Genomic DNA, 19,413 nt, shown 5'->3' on the forward strand with positions numbered 1-19,413 from the left:
AACCAGCACGAGCTAAACCGGCTCCCTCTTCAACTCAAGTGCAAAAAGTAAAAAATGTTTCTGCCATAGAATACTAGGTCAGGAATACTCCAGAAGACTAGTAGTTGGCTGGTGGTATGTTTACCACAACTGAATATATCACAGGGTGTGCATTTTTAATGAGCTTAACTTTTCCTCAGGTAATCACTCCTCACACCATGACACTCATCTGAAAGTCGCCTGTAACTCTTTGGTAACATGTTTCAGTAAGTCTGAGGATACTATAGGAATTGACATGAGATAATGGGACACAATGGAAATTGGCACAGTTAACTTGGCTCAGTACTTCATTTTCTGTGCTGTTGAAAAAATGTCTGCATAGCAGCGCCTCTTTTCCAGAGTAAAGGAAAACAAAACCAAGCATCAGAGTTTAGCAGAAAAGCCTGAGGTTGAGCTATTACAGATATTTGTTGTAGCTGCTGCTGTGGTAGCCTCCAGATGATATTTGTGAAACAGGCCGATGCTCCAGCAGAGACCATGGGCTTAAAGGACTGACCAAGTTTTTTGTTAATTAATTTATGTCTTTATGCAGAAAAAGAAAAAGAAGTGATAGAAAATGTTTTTTTTTCTGTAGTTCTAAATTGCAACTTCCTTTTTTTCTCTAATTGTTATTCCTCTTTTCTAGAAGAAAAATATCTTTAAATGGTCAGATATCATTTTATTTAGTCTGAAAAGTTCAATATTGTAAGGGGATTTATTCAAAATGAAGTGTCACATTTAGAGAGTAATACTGTCTTTATGACATAAGTGCTTATAAATGTGACTTTATGATCTTACTCACAGAACTCTTATAAATAGGACTGGTGAGCAAACAATTACCATGAAACTAAGATTTAAAAAAAAATCAGACTGTGTAGTTTTGAAACCATTTTATATGTGCATTTGTGCCGCAGTTTCACTTACACTCAAAAAAGAGTCATTTACAGACACAAATGTGTTTAACTGGCATTTTTACAAATACAACAGCACCTGCAATGTTAATTACAAGACAAAATTACAAACTTTACAAAAATAAATAGCTTTTTTAAGCTGTCACTAAAATGGTACTTTCCTTCACTGAAGGAATATTAGTGGATCATTTTATATTACATTTTACTGCAACTTTATCAAAAGAATAAACATGTCTAATATACACACACAAATCATACAACAGCTGTGAGTGCCTATAAACAAAATACAAATAATAGGTCTGAAATTTAAAAAAATGGTATACTCTATCACACTTCAATTACTCAAATATATTAAAGGCTGCTCTAAAGAACATTTGCACAACTGATCTGTCTGATAGTTCAGGAGTCAACACTTCATGTGTGATTTTCTGTCACTAATCTCTAAGGGCCAGAGTTTCTCCACTGTGAGCAGTTTCATTTAGCTCATTCCAGTGCTTTTTTGGAGCCGGAGCCTGACTAGGCACAATTTTTTTAAACTATTCAACACCTAACATTCCCAGCTCTCCAGATTGGTTCCAACTGGCATCGACTCTTGCTGGATCAAAGTGGAGAACCATTTCATGCTCTGCACTTCAGTTCTCTGTGGGGACGGTTACCTGCAAGAAACGCACCCAAATACAATATGCAAACTAGTGAATAAAACTGGTCTGAACAGGAAACCCAGCGTTCTCTGGAATCGTGGTTGTCCTCTGAAACACAGACACAAACAGATGCTCTTCCATCTGTGGGCAAAATGATAAGTTTGGAAGGATAGGAGTAAAGCTTGTAAGGACACTCTAGAGTCCTCAATGTTTACAACATGTTCTTCCTTTTCTAGATAGATGTAATACATTGCATGAAGATGAGTACAATCGTGTAATAACACATCACTGACACAGGATCAAATGTCTGAAGGCTGACAAGCTCTCAGCCTCATGTGGGTTTACCTACATGTACCACAGGTGAACAAAAGCTTTATAAAGTTTTTGGAGGTCCATTCAGACCATGATGGCCTTTGACAGCAGGTTTCATACCAAAGTTATGGACCCTGCAGACCCAAAGGTCAAGCTATAAATCAGTATTTTAGCTTCTTTCTGAGCAAGCCTAAAAATATGCCTTATTCTGGAGAAAGCCCCGCCAGACCGTTACCAAGCATCTCTACAAAATATCACACGTAAACCCTGAGGTAGATTCCAATGCTTTCTAACATCAATAGTGGTTAAATAACTGCAAGTGACCATATTTATTCTGTTGTCATAGCAGAAATCTGCTATCTTGGAAAGGCTTTTGGACTTAAACAATTTAATGTTTGAAAACCAGCCTGATTGCTGCCATGTTAACTACTACTAACATCTACACCACATCTCTTTTAAGGGACCCCTGTGTCTTTCATGGCCACCAAACCCCTCACAAGCAAATCTGTTTGGAATATATTAGTCTTTGTTTCACATCTGAAGTTATAGTTTTGGTTTTGGTTTTGGGGGTCAAACTGGAGACTATTACAAATGTCATGCACTTTTACTGATTTTTCCATTATTTACACAATATGAGTAGTATGTGAATATCAACTTATAGTTTAACTAAGTTTGTTGGCCTTTATATTTGCTGTTGTGCAGTTAAAACATTGGTAACACAATTGCTACTCACATGAGCATCTGGCTAGCAGTTACCAGTACATCCCAGTAATTAACAGAACTGGGTCTAAAAATGAGCCAAAATGTATTTTTTGCTTTTTTGGCAGTTTGGAACAAATCAAAGATGATGTACTGAACCTTTGAACACTGACGATGTCTTAAATGACAGGCTTTTTGACATACTGTAACTCCTTGATCGTTCCCGTGATCAACATGAATCAGCTGATTCTGACCCTGATTGTACCCATATGCAACAAATTGCTTTAAATAAAAGTCAAAATCAGGATTCATGTTGACTTTGTTAGCATTTGACTAATGTAAAGTGTTGTGTATCAACGCAAGGCTGCTTTTCTCCACTTCAGAATCTGCTGGAATTACATAAATTACAAAAACAGTTGGAAAGTTACAGTAGTCAAAAGAATGTCAGTGTGTTAAGTGGTTAAAGGGAAGAGTATTTTGTCCAGTAACTTTGACCTTTAAACAGCAAAACCAGGATATCTTGCATCAAGAAACACCTGAAGGCGCACCTGGGTCTCTTTCCGTTTATAAAAGAAGCCATTGTTTGCCCAGTCGCGGTAGGTGCTGCAAGTGATGTAGTGTGGATGTAGATCTGTTCTGAAATGCATCAAGCTAGTGCGGACGTATGTGTGCTCCCCCACCTGTTCCTGGATTGCCAACTCAATAATCTGTCCATGGCTGACGTGCACTCAGACAAAAGACTTGTTTAACCTTCTTCAAAAGCACTCATGGGTACTACATTCTCCCGAGATGGGCTCTGGGATTTTGTTTGGGTCACATAGCTCTGGGTCAACAGTTTTTCCGGTGTAGTCTATGCACAGGACGCTGCGCCGACGCTCGCCTCGGCCGCAAGTTTGTGAGCAGGCAGACCAAGGCCCCATCTGCCATAATGGGCATGGCAGATCCCCACAGGGCCTGATGTCTGTGGGCCGGTGGTCTTTGTCGCACTGAAAGGAGAGGAGTCCTTCCCCATCTCTGCATTCAACACTCCTCCTGGACCATCCAGAACCACAGCTCTTGGAGCACTCAGACCACTCTCCTGGCACCCAGGTGGGCACATCAAAGACACTCTCTATGAGCAGAGATGAGTACAAGTCCTTTTTCTCTTTGGATTTGTTGAACATTGTCTCCTTTGGGATGAAAAAGGTGTATTTAATCTTGGGTGGGTTGGCATCTCCAGCAGTAGCCAGCACTTGGATCGTGATGGGCTCTTTCAGCTGTCTGAAGCTCTGGATCCTCTCCAGGCTGGTGGAGGAGCCACTGTACTTTAGCACTGCACCCAGCACAGGAATATCCTGCTCCACCGTTGTCACTGAGAAGTTCCCGTTGAGAATGAATTCCCCATTCTCCCTCTTCACTGCCAGGTAGTTCCCATCATGTTTTATCCCCCTGTGGCTGCGCTGTTTAATGTCAATGTTGGTGGCGCCATAAGGAATGGTGACGATGTCGCTGTACCCGTAGCTGTCAGAAGGGACAGAGGCCAAATTAGTTAAGGGTTAATACAGGTGTTGCAAAGTGTCTGACAGTTTTACATATACGTACAGTAATCCCTCGTTTATCGTGGGGTTGCACTCTAAATATAACCCGCGATAGGTGAAATCTGCCAAGTAGGTTTACAGATGTATCAAGGGCGTACAAATCCCCCCCTACACACTTTATACACTTTTCTCAGACAGACATGAACATTTTCACTCTTTTCTGTCTTGCTGAAGTCCTGTTCCACAATTATAGAATGAGAACAAAGATCTGTTTGCAATCTAAGATTTATGTCAATTTTGTAAAACTGAACATATCTTATAAAGGAAATAAAATCTACAACCAATCAGGATGCAGAACACAGTGTGCTTTTAAAAAAGAAAACGTGCAAAGTAAGATTTAAAAAAAAAACTAAGCAAAACAGCAAGACAGCAAAAGGTGAACTGCAATTTAGTGCCAAAAAACAATTTAAAAAGGTCCCGTTAAAGCTCCATTAGCCCTTTTTTATAATTGCAGCTGTTTTTATGGTGATCAAGCTGTCCTAGGATCCCAATTAAAACGCATAAAAACTGCCAAGGCACATAATTAGGATTTACGGTTGTTTTTCTAAGACTAAACACGCAACGATAACCGACACAAACAGCAGTATGTAAATGAGAATATGCACATGAAATCAGAAATAGGTTTCTTGAACAAATGACATCGGCTGCAGCTCTAGCATACGGTATGACTACTATTATGCACAAAGTGGGCATTCTTCTCTGTGACACAAGGACAGATACTCCACTCTGTGTCTCAGGGCTGCCCAACTCTGTCCTCAACATCTACCAACCTGTTTTCCAATTCTTCCTGCACTTTGTGCTGCTGATTACCTGGATCAGGTGTGTTTGCTCAATCAGAATGAAGAGACACCTGAGTCAGCAGGAAGCAGTGGAGAAAGAACTAGAAAGCTGGAAGGGTGGTGAACCTGTCAATTATCTGCACTGACAGTCAATAATACCCTCAAAAGAGGCATCAATGTCCAGGTGCAGGAGGTGGTTAGCAGCAGAAGCCAGCGCTTGAGGATTAAAAAGGGCATAGGAGAGATGGAGAAGAGGAGCGCACCCAGAAGGAGAGAAAAGTCCTAGGCACAAACTTATCTTTCAAGAAAATAGGAAAATAGAAAGACACAATTAATGCCATATTTATTCTCTCTCTGCCTTTAACAAATCCAAAAGCACAACCATGTTGTGGTTTGGGTTCTGTTTTCCTTGAATTCAACTTCCGGTCTTATTTTGAAGGTTTCACGAGGCTGTTTCTAGTTGGAGTTTGGCTTCCCTTGTCCCATTCTCCCCTGATCATTTGCCCCTGTGTCTCGTCAGTCCTGTCAGTATATTTGTCTTGTCACTTCCTTCCTCTTGTGCTGGTCCATACTGTCTGCTGCCCTGTTTCTCTGTGAACCCCGTCAGTTGGTTTTCTGTACGGCAGCGCCTTTTGTATCTCATTTAACCCCTTGTTTTTGGAACCGCCTGCTTCCCGTCTCTGCATTTGGGTCCTTCACCAACCCCCCAACATGACAAACCATCACACAGCTAGTTATGCCAAACAGGTCTTCGGCTGAAATTCAGCGATTGACAGCCACTTAAAATTACCTTTTTTTTGTTTGTTAGTTAGTTACCGTAGTTTGTTTGTTTGTTTGTTTGTTTACTGACATGTAGGACACAGTGACCAAAGACAAGAGGAAAACTGGCTGTCACAGGATTTCTTGTGATTTTCAGAAGTTATGGCCTCTAAAAAGCTACTTTGGTTCATTTTCGACACCTGTTCTGTGCCTGTTCTGCATTAGTTAAATTATTCCCAAGAAGTGTTGTTACAGGATTAAATGAACCCTTTAAAACTGTAGATGACGCCTGCGACATCTTCTTTTGACATGCTGTTTGACTGATCAGTGTGAATACGCTGATTCTGACATGGACCAAAGTGGCTTTGCACCAAACTTTACAAGCGTAAAGTGTTAGTGGCTTTTCTCAAAATCAGCTGGAATTACATTAATTGCGTCAACAGTTGAAGGGTTTAGGAGGTCGAAAGAACAGCAACATTGAAGCTAAAACTCCGGTGTTATAGGTCTAAAGATAAAATATTTGAAAACTTTCTTGATCATCTGGGGAAGCAGTATATGCACAGCACTTCCTCTGTGCCACCAGGGTAAACCTCCTATCCACCATAGCTTAAGCAGATGACCAATTGGCATGGTTCACCAAAGCAGAAACCAAAGACATCAAGATTCACTGTTACACTAATAACACCAAGTTCCTCTGAGCTCTTCCATCAGAGTCTGCTCCAGAACAGATCTTACACGGCTTTGTTGTAGGAGCCTGTGATCTTCCTGCAGCTGAGACCACTTCCTCCACAAACTCCACACTTGTCCATCCTCTTCTGAGACCCGATCACCTGGTCGCAGCCAGCTTTCACACACTGGCCTTGAACACACACCGAAGTGGTGTCGGGGCCACAGGTTGTCCCGTCAATCACCTACAGTGGAAGAATTTACCCATTAGTCCCATGTCTGAAACACACAAGTGAAACTTTGCTGCATGTCTTTGTGGCTGTGATGCGTGTCCACAGACGGATCTGTACCCTGGACTGAAAGACTTGAAATTCACTGCTGCCTCGCGCCCTGCAGAACAGCTTACAGCGGTCTCTGGGGGAAACTCCGGCATATTTTGGTATCCACTGTTTCACAAATCCGTTGTGGTCCAGGTAGTTGGGGCTGTTGTACTTCTCACACTGCTCCTCCCTAAAACTTTTACCTATCGATTGATGACAGAAATTTCTTTTAAAAATAATGCTTATTAGAGATGTAGTGATATTACTCAACATCACATTGTGGTCAGACTACTTTTTTGTAGAAGAACTTTGTGCATCTTTAGAATGAACTGTCAATGAAGAACTGAAATAAAAATATTCCTGAAATTTGGTTAGCTCCAATTTGTTGTTGTTTGTAATTTGAGTTCTGTTGTGGTTTTATATTGAAGAAATTTTTTCAGGCTGACAATTGAAGACATAATCTTTGTAGAACCGGGGTCAGCAGTTAACAGATGAGGCTGAACTCGTGATGTTCTCAATACCTGGTTCCATTTTTGGCTTCAAGAGCAATTAAAGACAAAAGGAACCCGTTGACTGTCAAGCCCAGTGGTAGAAAAGTCCTAATATGAGCTTGAGTTGTAGCTACAGCAGCCAGACTCAACTTTGAGTTACTCGTAGGGAATTATTCTATGACTGTCGGTGGTTTCTCACCTTTATCGTTGGCACACGGCAGCGTGTTGCAGGACTGGTACCGAACCCTCTGTCCTTCACAGTACTTTCCCCCATTCTGAGGCTCTGGATCAGTGCACTCCCTGTGGGAGAACTCCACCCCACCTCCACATGTCCTGGAGCACTGCTGCCACGGTCCCCACGCTCCCCAGCTGCCGTCCACAAGGATCTGTGGTCAGAGCCAGAAAAAGCCGGAGGCATCCGGGGCAGTTGGTTAGGGCTCAGAGCCAAAGACAGCCTCAGCGGTGCGGCCGAAACCGCTGGCTGGGCTTCTGGGTTTAAAACTACACAGTATGTCACCACCGCAAGTTCCAGGACTAAATTTGTGTTGAAGGGTGGCACGCGTCTGCTGTCCGCCCCCGCCCACATTCCTGCCCCGTGCGTCACTTGCCAGAACTGGAACCTGCGAAGCTGCAGCTATGTTTGGTCCAGACGAGAAGCCAGTGTGTTTGTTAGTGTCCTCGCCAGTAGTTTTACGATTCTGGCCCCGCAAACATGCCTGCTGCCAACGTGGATTCAAAACCAGATGTGTCCAGCACCAGGGAAAACACTAAGATGTTTAAGAGCTCTCTAAATAAATCAGAAAAAAACACAGCTGCTGTTAAACGCACTAAATTCCAAAATGGCTGTAATCTGCCCATAAAGCTTTTCCTTTCCACTCATGGATTTCCACTCAGGGCTGCACAGAGCCTTAATACTCCAAAACAACAGAGAAAAGTGTGTTTGGACGACCCCAATGCAACGATAACACATGCAGACCGTCAGGTAACTTTTAATTCCAAGGTTTTTACCAAAGACACTTGTAAAGTGTTTTTTGGATTCTGGTCTGCACCTTTGTGTCCATGACAACAAAAACAGAACGATGCCTAAAATCAAACAGAGGAAATCCTAATTACTCTGCTCAACGGGATCAAGATTCCCCAACTGTCCCCACCCATGCACTCTCGCACGCACACACACAGACAATCTTCTGGTTGCCCCCCCCCCCCCCACCTCCCACCCCCCGTTGCCCCTCCGACCAATCGACCCCAGCGCCGCACGCCCGACCACCACTACAGCCAACAGGATACCCACAAGCCTGGCCGCCCTGAGAGGACCAGGCGGGTGAAGACCGGCCGCCCCTCCCTGACCCCACCCATGTATGGTGGTGTGGGTGTGCTGTGTGTGTGCTGTAGGTAAAATAGGAGGTCTCCAGTGCGGCGGGCCCCACCACTGTCTAGCTGTAGAGCCCCCCACCCCGGGGTCCCTCTCTGTGTGGTGTGTATTTGATGTGATTGACACTTCAGGACCGCCATACTCTATGGACTCTATAGCTGTCTAAAAAAGTTTAAAATGTTTAAAGATTTTTGTACATATTTCTCTATATCAAAATCAGTTTGGGTAAACGGCTGCTTTAACCTGTCCCTCGCTTTCATAAGTATCTGTTTCAACAATGTTTTGAATCAAGACTTTACGTTTTGAGCTTTGAAATGCAGGGAGAGCATTAGGTTACAGAACATTCATATAAAGAGTTTATATTTCATTTGATTCTTTAACCACGGCTCTTTTTGAAATAGGGTTTTTTTTTCTCATAACTTTGTTTTGAAAGTCAAATTTAGCAGCCTTACAGTTTCATTCCAAGAGTTTTTAAGAAACAGAGAAAAAAATCTGTTTTTTTCTCACACACAACTTTTTTTCTGGCTTTTTATGAAACCAATTCTTAAAGATGAAGTGTAGTTCTTTTATCCAGACTTCCATCTGTCATGAAAAGCAGTTTTCAATATTGCAACAATCAAATTATTTCCTCAGGAAATGTTGCAGTCTCTCTTTCCAAGATGAATGACACGTTCGTTTCACGTTAGCATTTTTAAACTGTGTTTCTCATCAGTCTGTGTTACTATGGTGACATAAAGCCCACACCCCCACACAGCATTACCAGCGGCTGCATCACTTCCTGCGTGGACATGCAGACTCCGTGAAGGCACGACCTGTCGGGGCTGCAAGGCGTACCGTCAGCCCAGGCCAAGCTGCCGTTCTGGGTGGAGCACTGCGACGTGCCGACCTCTTGGCACCACAGCTGACTGCAGGGATCGCTGAGCGAGCTGTTGGGGCAGTGGACGAACTCCTCTCCGAAGATCTGCTGGCACTGTTGGTCCAGGCTGTACCTGGCGCCAGGCAGTTCCTGCAGCAGGGGCATGGCAGTTTCAGGAACGTCCAGCAGACAGTCCCCTGTGGGTCCAGGCCACACAGACAGTGTCAAAGCTTGTTTTTGTGTTGCTCCGTCTGCAATATACAGGCAATCTGTCTGATGTGATCTGGTGCAGGCTTTTTTGGAGGAGCTCATGGCTCTTGAGCTCAGTGTGTCTTTGTCTGGAACTGACAACAATTACATCAGCACAACAGAATGAACATTCCCCAACACATGAGCTTTCATGGGACACGCTCCTCTGCAGACAGAGAACAAGCTCTTCCACGCCAACTGTTGCATTTGGCAGCAGAGGTGGAGAGCAGGGAAGAATGCAAGCTGAATGACTCAGGGGAAAGGAAGGCCCAGCGATCCATCGAGCAAACACTGCGAGATGCACCTCATAGAAAGGCAAACTGGATGCAGTGGAGGGTGGAGGACAGGATGTGGAAATCATGAACCAGACAGTTCTAACCCATAATTAATTAAAGGGGAGCAGCAGCGCCTTCCGTCAGGAAAAATCTTGTTATTCACACATCTGAGTCAGCCTGTAATTTGGAGGAAGCAGACTCCCAACAGAGACTCACCGTGTCCGTTGTCAAAAAACTCTGTGATGTACAGGGCACTGCAGGGCGACCAGGGAGCGCTTTTGTTCAGGCTGACAAACAGAGGAGCCATCAAGTAATGCCCTCCAAGATCCCCAAACAGCCTCTTGCATGTCTTTGAGTCATCATGGGGCATACTCAACACATGGCCTGCAGTGGGTGAGGGGCATATAGCAGGAGTTCAAAGGTTTGCTCGTGAAAAACACAAAACATAATAGTCATGAAGAATGATTGCGAGTGTGGACGGACCAAGCTCGTGCGCCGCTGTAAAGGCAGCTTGAAGGCCGTTGTCCTCGATAACAGAACAGCTTCTCTTGGGATCGCACATCGTTCCCACGTCAGCCACACCGAGTGTCTTGCAGTCCTTCTGTCCACAGATGTCCTGCAGGACCAAACACAGGACAGAGACATTTGCCACGATCTACAGGGGTTTGCATTTCTAGAGGAATGAATCTGGCTGCCAGATATGAAAATGGCAAGTGGGCTGTTGAAGACCAAAAATGTGTATCGACTTGAACAAGCCTCTTCATGGGACAGTCTGTAAGAGTCAGCATCTTCTCTGAATGACAGTCAGCCAAGGAATGCAGCACCAACATGAATGAGGAGTTAGGGCCGCCTCTCTGCAGGACAGCAAAAATCCATGAGAAAACTTCTCGGTTTTGACCACTGATTGGAAACTAGAACTGGACCAAGTGAGTGGGACTCATTGAAAATGGTTTATTCCAGCTCCAACCACATGAAGGCAATTCAGTCACCTTTTTTTCGTGATACAGCCGCTGCCAACTTGGAACCAGACGATGTTAGTAAGCAGTGATTGGTCAGAGTCAGTCTGAGTTAACATTTCTATGGCAACCATTCTCGCCAATCAGGAGTGAGCTTGTTGGAAGGCCACACTGCTACCACTTAAAAACGGGCTTGGGAGAAACTTGAATAACTTGTGCTACAGAAAAATATTGTGAAAATAAGCATCAGAAAGAAAAAGTTGAGAAAGGAATCAGATCCAGAACGGTTCTTCTGTCCAACAGAATGACTGAGGAACAGCTGATTGATTCTCTCTAGAAGTCTACGGGATTCTGGCTTCTTGATTTGTGTGTGTGTGTGTGTGTGTGTGTCTGTGTGTGTCTGTGTGTGGGTGGGGGGGTCACTCAGTCCAGTTCTCACATGCATTCAGTGGTTTTGATTGAGTGGAAGTTTCATAGTACACAATCCGTTCATTTCTAAACTCAAAGAGAAATGAAGTCAAAGTGGGTCCAAAACGTTGATTATGTAATAATACATAATATAAGAACAATGTTGTGAGAGGGTCCAAACAAGCCCAAAGAAGAATCTAGGATGCCACACTAAAGTGGTTCCACTTATGTTCAATTTGATTTAGTTTAGCTAATCTGGTGCTGGGAAATATTTGGAGCAATGTTTTGAATGATTGAGTGATTTTTGTTATCATGCATTGAAGACTGGCTGAAATATTCTGTTTCTTTTGTCTTTTATATTCTGTAGAAGAGTCTGAGTTAGATTTTTTTGTTGGGTTAAAAAACAGTTTCTATGAATAACAAACTGTTGTATTTGATGTGGGATGGTTAGGAATGTACTTTACAGGCTATGTGGTCCCGTTTGAGGAAAACTGCTGCCCTTGTAGTTTCGCCTCAACGTTCTCTACAAACACTAGAACTGTGATGCAAAAGACATCTGGACATGGAGCCTCTGCTTGGACCGAGCTGAGTGTGTGTTTGGACACCTTGTTCCACAACAACGGCCCCCACACATGGAAGCAAACGCAGCGCAGATGTAGGGAATCTAACTCAGACAAACGTCTTACATGGCCACAGGAAGACCAAAGAAAGAAGGTTTCCATTCTGCGCAATAACGTGTCCAACGATCGCTTTGATTCACTACAGGGTGTGCGGGTTCCAACCTGGGCTGCTTTCTTAATCATGGAGGGGGCTGATTTGTGGTGGCACTAAAGTTAACTCTTCCATGAGGAGGCTCACTGGGTTTTAGAGCAAAATGGAAAAACCAAAGTGGTTTGAAGATAGAAGACGATTCAAAGGCTTCGTCTTGTCTCTGTCTGGGATGTGACTCACAAACTGATGTCATGCAGCATAAAGCCTGTCATCAGGCCAGCTGCACACTGGGCTATAAAAATGAATCATACAGGAATCCCTCACCTGACACGGCGTCCGCTGACACCCTGTCAGCCTTTTGATTCCAGATGGAACATGGAAGCCAAATACCACAGAGAGCCAATCAAAGCTCAGACCCTGAGGACTCGTGAGCCAATTTCCTCTCCATAAAGAGCAGTTTGTTTACTCTGTATTGACGTTCCACAGCTTGGAAAAGATTACAACCATTCCATCAGTCCAATCTGTTTTCTCCAAACAATCTACCACTTTATCGCCCAGCAGGTATCAGGATGGGAGCTTCAAAGAAAAGTTCTTTGCTAAGCAACAGACAGCGTTATGATAGAGGCTTAAAATGCAAAGTGGGTATTTGAAAGGGCTGCTGAAGGATGAGCACAATTTAGCACCAAGTTTCATCTCCAATCACACTTCATTGGTGTTTCCCAAAAGGTTGAAAGGTAATTTTGGTGAAGAAATACGGGACGGTAATAAAAGCCTTCGTGCAAGCAGACAGGAAGATGAAGCAAAAGCTGTCATGTGAGCAAACGCGCTTCCTCTTTCACAGCTAGATCTCTTTATGAATGCAACTGAATCTAAGCAAATATTGATTAATTGGTCAAAGAAGGATTAACCCCATCTGAGAACCAGTGTTGTAACTGAGGAAAGTCTATGTTGAACTATTCAGAAGGAAGCTGAGACCTAAAATTGTCTGGTTGTGTTTTTCTAATCTTAGCAACATTTTTTTCCGTCCTGACATTTGGGATCTGGTAGATATGAATACTGGTGCTGCTCTGGAACTGTTTAAACCTATCATGCCTCTTTTATCACTAACTCTAGACACCAAACACACGGACGGCTGCAAAAACATAGAAAAACATGCTGGTACGTGTTTATTGACAAATGTGTTTGCAGTCTGGCTCCTTCATATCTTCATACAAACCTTCAGCGAATTCCGGACAAACAGTTCTGTCTTTGTTCTCAGGAGTTTCCTTCATCGTCTGCTGCGGGTCTCTGCACTGACTTTACTTTCATTTTAACCCCTGTGCTATCTTTGATGACCCCCCCCTCCATTGACGTGTGCTCCCTACCATGACAAAGGTGGATAAAGGTGGAACGATTTCATGTCATCCATGGACACCAGTGAAGATCACAAATCATTGAAGAAAAAAGGTTCAGAGCACTGTCTAGTGGGTCTAGATGACCCCACACACAATGTTAACGTGCCGAGGATAGCACAAGGGTTACAGCTGATGTGAGTGTTCCAGCTCTGTTTAAATCCAATTTAAACAGCATTTGAATTTACTCCGTGGAATTGTTGTAAAAGCATTTGCCTGATTGCATATTGGTATTTTACCTAGGACCGTTGTTGGGCTCAGTCATGCCAAGCACTCTTGAAAAAGAGAGGTTTGGTCTTTAGAGGCTCTTTCGTGATCACGATGGGTTTGAGATGGTCTTCCAGTGTGTTTAAGACATCCTCAAGCAGAGACATTTGTATAAATCTCCAACAACAACAATAGTGGGACGTACTGTGACGAAGACACTGAGAACCCCTGCTAGTGTTTGGAAGCTTGGTGTGACTGTAGAACTGTTTTTTTATCACTAGAATCCTGTAAGTAGTGGACACTAGAGCTGTGCAGAATGCCAAATTCTCGTTTTGGCTTTGCATGAAACAAATGTTTTGGCTTTCATCTCCTCATGCCAGAGTTCTCAGGAGTTAAGTTTCTCCAGATATCTTTTTGGTTCTCCTCAGGCCAACATTGAGTTGTACCTTTTTCCAATGGTTCAAACACAGAATCATGAAGCCATGTGGAGGCTTGAGAAGTCCCCAAAATTGACACAACAGCATGAACATTTTCCCTCTATGGGCTCATCAAGCAGTGACCTTGATACTGCACGCAGGCCAGCTGCGTTTCTTGAGCAGGTTTTCCCAAATGTTTTCCCAAAGGCAGCCCGCCTCCACCTGTCAGGGCAGTTGGGACTAACGACGTATTTCCACTGGTCCGTCTGCGGTGTGTCTCTGTTGGGTTGACACAAAAAACTGGATCGTTCATTGATCAGATTGTTTACATGGCCTCCGCACCGGAACCCAAGCTTCACGCAGGAGTTCTATCGCCACTCCGTTTAAATTTCGCGGCAAAAAGCCGGGAACCAAAACAGGTCCCGGTTTCAAAATAAAAACTTCTGTCGACCTTTCAAAATCAAACTTTAAGACTTAATTTCATATTTACGATGATGTTCTAACGAACATTAACACCACAGATAACACTGCAGCAGATGACGAAAGTTGAATTGTGGAGGTTCAGAAACATAAGATCATTAATGTCACCAGACATACTTTACAAGGACTCGGTTTGGAAGGCGAGGGCATGGGGTTTGACCGTTTTAGAGTTGCATGAGCGAAGAGAGTGGGACGAGCTACCCGACACAGGGGTGACAGGACAAACCACTCCTCCGGGGGGCGGGGGGCGGAGGGTAAATTTACTGACGGTGGTGACACAGATTCCTCACCTCAACAGAAATGCACCACAGACGGACCAGTATAGATTCGGGTTCAGACATAATGAATCAGATGACATCTTATTATCACGTCTCTCAGTAGTACGTTAGGACAACAGTGGACCCCACCGATAACACCTCCAGTAAACAATGTCATTCTGTGGTTTTAATCAGCTGCCTCTGTTCAATCAGGTTGTATCAAGATTGTCTGTGATGGCTGCTGAATATAGAAGGGTCTGTGCTCTCAAGTCTTCTGTCAGCTGAGAAAAGAACCCCTTCGGATCTGAACAGGACCGCATTGGTGGGCCACAGTTCTCTCAGACACAGGTCCAAGTGTGGGCCTCACCTCTCTGGTGAAGAGCACGGCGGTGTCGTAGTGTCCCGGGTCCCTCTGACTCGGTGAGTTGAAGAGCTGCTGCCAGGAACAGAAGTTGCGTAGAGTCATGCCTCCGTTGCTGGAGACCTGCGGCCCCACCTGGTCGTCCTCCACCACCAGCATCTGCACCACCACCAGATTCACAGAGTTTTTGATGCTGGGATGCTTGTAGAGCTGTGCGGTTACTGCCATAAGTGTCAGGATGTAATGCTGTAGAGACAGGCAGACGTGGGTCAGTTCACGGAGGCTGAAAAGATCTGCCATGTGTTACATAAGTCCTAACATTTCAGGCTTTTGTAAGTTGGAAGAAGCAGAACAAACTGGATGGAGACAACCAACAGTGATTCACACGGCCCCTGGTTCCACCTGAGGTAAGCCGACGACCTTCTCTGACTGCCCAACGGCACTGAGGCAGATGCTGCAGACAAGGTGCATTTGGGGGTTTGTATTGTGGCCTTTTATCCATTCACCCAACCTCACCACATCAGCTGACTCCTTGATTTGAACAACTGCCAGCTACATGTCAGAGCCTGGTCCTCTGTCTCCAGGCCACCGTGTTGAAGAAGTTGATTACTTCACCTTCCTTATCCTTTTTCTCCCTAAACTAAAGCTTTTCCAGCTGGTTAAAGGAGGGGCGCCCGTGGAGAGTGTGTGTGTGTTTGTGTGTGTTTGTGCCTGTGTGTGACTGTGTGTGTGACTGTGTGTGACTGTGTGTGACTGTGTGTGTGACTGTGTATGACACTGTGTGTGACTGTGTGTGACTGTGTGCGACTGTGTGCAACTGTGTGTGCGACTGTGTGTGTGACTGTGTGTGACTGTGTGTGTGACTGTGTGTGACTGTGTGTGTGACTGTGTGTGTGACTGTGTGTGTAACTGTGTGTGTAACTGTGTGTGAATTTGTGTTTGACTGTGTGTGACTGTGTGTGTGACTGTGAGTGACTGTGTGTGTTACTTTGTGTGACTGCTTGTGTGTGTGTGTGACTGTGTGTGTGTGACTGTGTGTATGACTGAGTGTTTGTGACTGTGTGTGTGACTGTGTGTGACAGTATGTGTGACTGTGAGTGTGTTACTGTGTTTGACTGTGTGTGTGTGTGTGTGAGAGTGTGTGTCTGTGTGCCTTATCACAGACAAACATTAAGCCTGAAGGACTTCTAGAGAAAATCCAGAATGGTTGTAGTTTATGTGATGTGTTCCCTCCGCTTGGTGTGTGTGTGGTGTGTGTGTGTGTGGAGGGGGTACCATTGTTGGGGGGCGGCTCTGCACATGTGCAGTAGCAGGATCAGACTTCATAAATCTGGTGGGGGTGTCGGGGCTGACACAGCTCAGAGGAATGTGCGTCTACATTTTTGACATTTCTTCGGAGTGATCTGTGTCTTTCCTGTGGAAAAAGCCCCCCCTCCCAGCAATCCCCCCCCCCCCCCCAAACACACACACACGCGCCCTTAACACATCTGTACAGCCAAAACAGCCATCCAACGCAGCTGGATTTACTGTCCTGTCTTAGGTCTGAGGGGCAAAGCGAGGAAGTCAAAAGTGTAAGGGCGCGCGCGCGCTTCAGATGCAGTGTTTGTGTGCTCGCGTGGCCTGACCTTGATGTCCTCCCCGTAGAAGCGGCTCATGCTCAGATCCGCCACCGCTAACGTCTCTATAAACCGCGGCGCGGACACGAAGCGCCTGCCACGCCCCGCGCTCCCTGCGCCACCTGCGCCGTGCGTAAAAGTTTCCGCGCGGCCCCCGCTGAACGCCGTTCTCCTGATGAGATGCGGCTGCTCCGTGGAATCCAGCAGCGGGAGACCGCCGTCACGTTTGGGTTGGATGAAAAACTGTTTCCCGTCTGTGATAAAGGAGCCGGAGATGCCGGAGCACAGGCTGACCGCCACGACCGAGTCCAGGTCCTGACCCACGGTTCCAGAGTAAAAGCAGCCCCGGAGAGATCCCCCCGCCTCCTGGGTCCGGTTCAGAACGCCGCCGTCCCCGGCTCGGATGCTGCGGATGAAGAAGGAGGGCGCCATGAAGCGGGCGTCCGGGACCAGCTTCAGAAGCAGCTCCTCCCCGAACGCCCGGAGCGCGAACACCGGCAGTTCCACGCTGCGCTTCCTCCGCGCGTGGATCCGGACAGGAACAACATCCTCAGACTCAAAAGAAGAGGCGCGCGCCGCGCTCACAAAGCACAGCAACAGTAGTACCGCGCACGTGGATGCGTGCAACATCTTCGGGAAGCCGCAAATGGAAATAAATGTACAGATGTGCGTCAGAGGGGCGTCTTCCTCGGACTGTCCGGTTTGTGGATCTGATTCCTCGTCAGGCTCTGTCTCCCTCCCTCTCTCTCTCTCTCTCTCTCTCTCTCGCTCTGTCTGTCTGCGCTCGCGCCGAGCCGAGTATTTATACTTTCTCCTCTTCTGGACACGCGCGCATTATTTTTGACATCCTCGCTGCTGGAAACTCTCCTCCCACTCCAACTTCACGAGAAACTCCAGCAGTGAACGGGTCCAATCAGAGCGCCCCCCTACACACACACACACACACACACGCCCCCCACCCTCATCACACACACACCCCTCATTTGGGCGGTGTGACAGAAGCATGCCACTATCCCGCGTGGGTTATTTTAAAAAGGACCCTCAAGATCCTCGAGACACAGAGACCCTCTGACCCCCTACACACACACACACACACACACACACGCCCCCCACCCTCATCACACACACACCCCTCATTTGGGCGGTGTGACAGAAGCATGCCACTATCCCGCGTGGGTTATTTTAAAAAGGACCCTCAAGATCCTCGAGACACAGAGACCCTCTGACCCCCCCCCCCCCCCCCTCCAAACACACACACCCCACACGCACACAAACAGATTCAATGGTCTCAGCAGAGCATACATGACAGTGTTTACGTGTCTGATAAACACACAAACAAACATATGCACGTTAGAACGTGCTTCGCTGCGCGTGCGCAGGAGAAACTTACCTTCATCCAAGAGGCGTCACTGCAGCCATCCACCGGCAGATGGCGCCAGCGGAAAAGAAAGTGATGTGGCTGCAGTACTCCCCGTCTGCCGCTGTGTGTCGCTGTTTTTCGGCGCGGGTTTTGAACGTCACCTCAACTTTTACAGGTCTATGACCATGTTATGTTCCTGAAAAATGAAATAAAGAAAAATAAATGAATAAAGGAAAGCTCAACGCAGAGACAACAAACAAAACTGAAATTGGTTAATCCCAAGCAATTGAAACAATAAAAGACTAAAATACTTATTTGGAATATTTATATTTAAACTGATTAAAAAATAAAGATAAGGAAAGAAGATAAAGACATGTAATTACTTGGCAACAGTTTTATTCAGGTATTGTCTTTTATGAGTTATTTTATCTTTTGTACAATTATCAGTATGAAGCCCGGTGAGACAACCGTGTCGTATTGGGCTATATCAATGGAATTGATCTGATTGAAAAAAAACATACTTTTTTTGTCCACATCATGAACGGTGGAGGGTTCATGATGTGGGCTTGTTTTTCCTAGTTACATTTGATTTTTAATTTGATTTGAAATGGTTTGTTTCACGCAATAAAGACAAGAATAATGCACAAAACAATACAATCAGCAGTTAAACATCCATAAAAGGACGTATCAAGTGGAAGGAAGTGAACTTCTATAACCCCACCCCTGTTCTACAGAAACCATTCTCATTACATAAATTTATCATGACCTGGAATTAGCTCTTGTGTTATTAAAAAGACTTCAATGTGTGAGAAAACACATTTTTCCCTCAGTATTTGTTGTTGCTTTCACCTTGTTTGTGGTACAGAAGTAAAGACTTTGGTCAGACTGCTGCCTTTAACATGCTTGGTTCAGGTCAAGCTGGGTCAGGAACAGGTTCATGGAACCGGATCAGACAAAGAGTGGAGAATGAAAGAAGAGCTGGGCTCAGACCATCAGAGCTGCAGGAGGAAGCAGCAAAGTTCCTGGAGAGCCGCTTGTGCAGCTGCAGCTGGAAATCAGTCCCGATCTGTTTTTAGAGGTCATTGAAGCAGACCTGGGATGCATCTTCATCCTCCTTTAACCCTTGTGCTATCCTAGGCACTTTACCATTGGGAGTTGGGTCATCTAGACCCACTAGACAGTGCTCTGAACCTTTGTTCTTCAATGATTTGTGATCTTCACTGGTGTCCATGGATTACATGAAATCTTTCCACCTTTATCCACCTTTGTCATGGTAGGGAGAACACGTCAATGGAAGGGGGGGGGGGGGTCATCTAAGAAAGCAC

The 19,413-nt window shown here is 45.2% G+C and overlaps 1 protein-coding gene across 1 annotated transcript; it reads right to left on the bottom strand.

Annotated features, from left to right (window-relative positions):
- Nucleotides 1-893: 893 nt before the first annotated feature.
- LOC101155949 (A disintegrin and metalloproteinase with thrombospondin motifs 8) lies at nt 894-17,524 on the bottom strand. The gene is made up of 9 exons (XM_023961706.2): nt 16,738-17,524; nt 15,119-15,358; nt 10,409-10,541; nt 10,142-10,309; nt 9,306-9,598; nt 7,373-7,559; nt 6,713-6,885; nt 6,432-6,607; nt 894-4,081 (listed from the first exon to the last, which is right to left on the bottom strand). Exons 1-9 carry the CDS (start codon nt 17,356-17,358, stop codon nt 3,337-3,339), a joined length of 2,736 nt encoding a protein of 911 aa, XP_023817474.1. The 5' UTR covers nt 17,359-17,524; the 3' UTR covers nt 894-3,336.
- Nucleotides 17,525-19,413: the final 1,889 nt, after the last annotated feature.

Source organism: Oryzias latipes, chromosome 13, assembly GCF_053564925.1.
Source record: "Oryzias latipes strain Hd-rR chromosome 13, Olatipes_Hd-rR_3.1".
In the NCBI taxonomy this organism is placed as follows: domain Eukaryota; kingdom Metazoa; phylum Chordata; class Actinopteri; order Beloniformes; family Adrianichthyidae; genus Oryzias; species Oryzias latipes.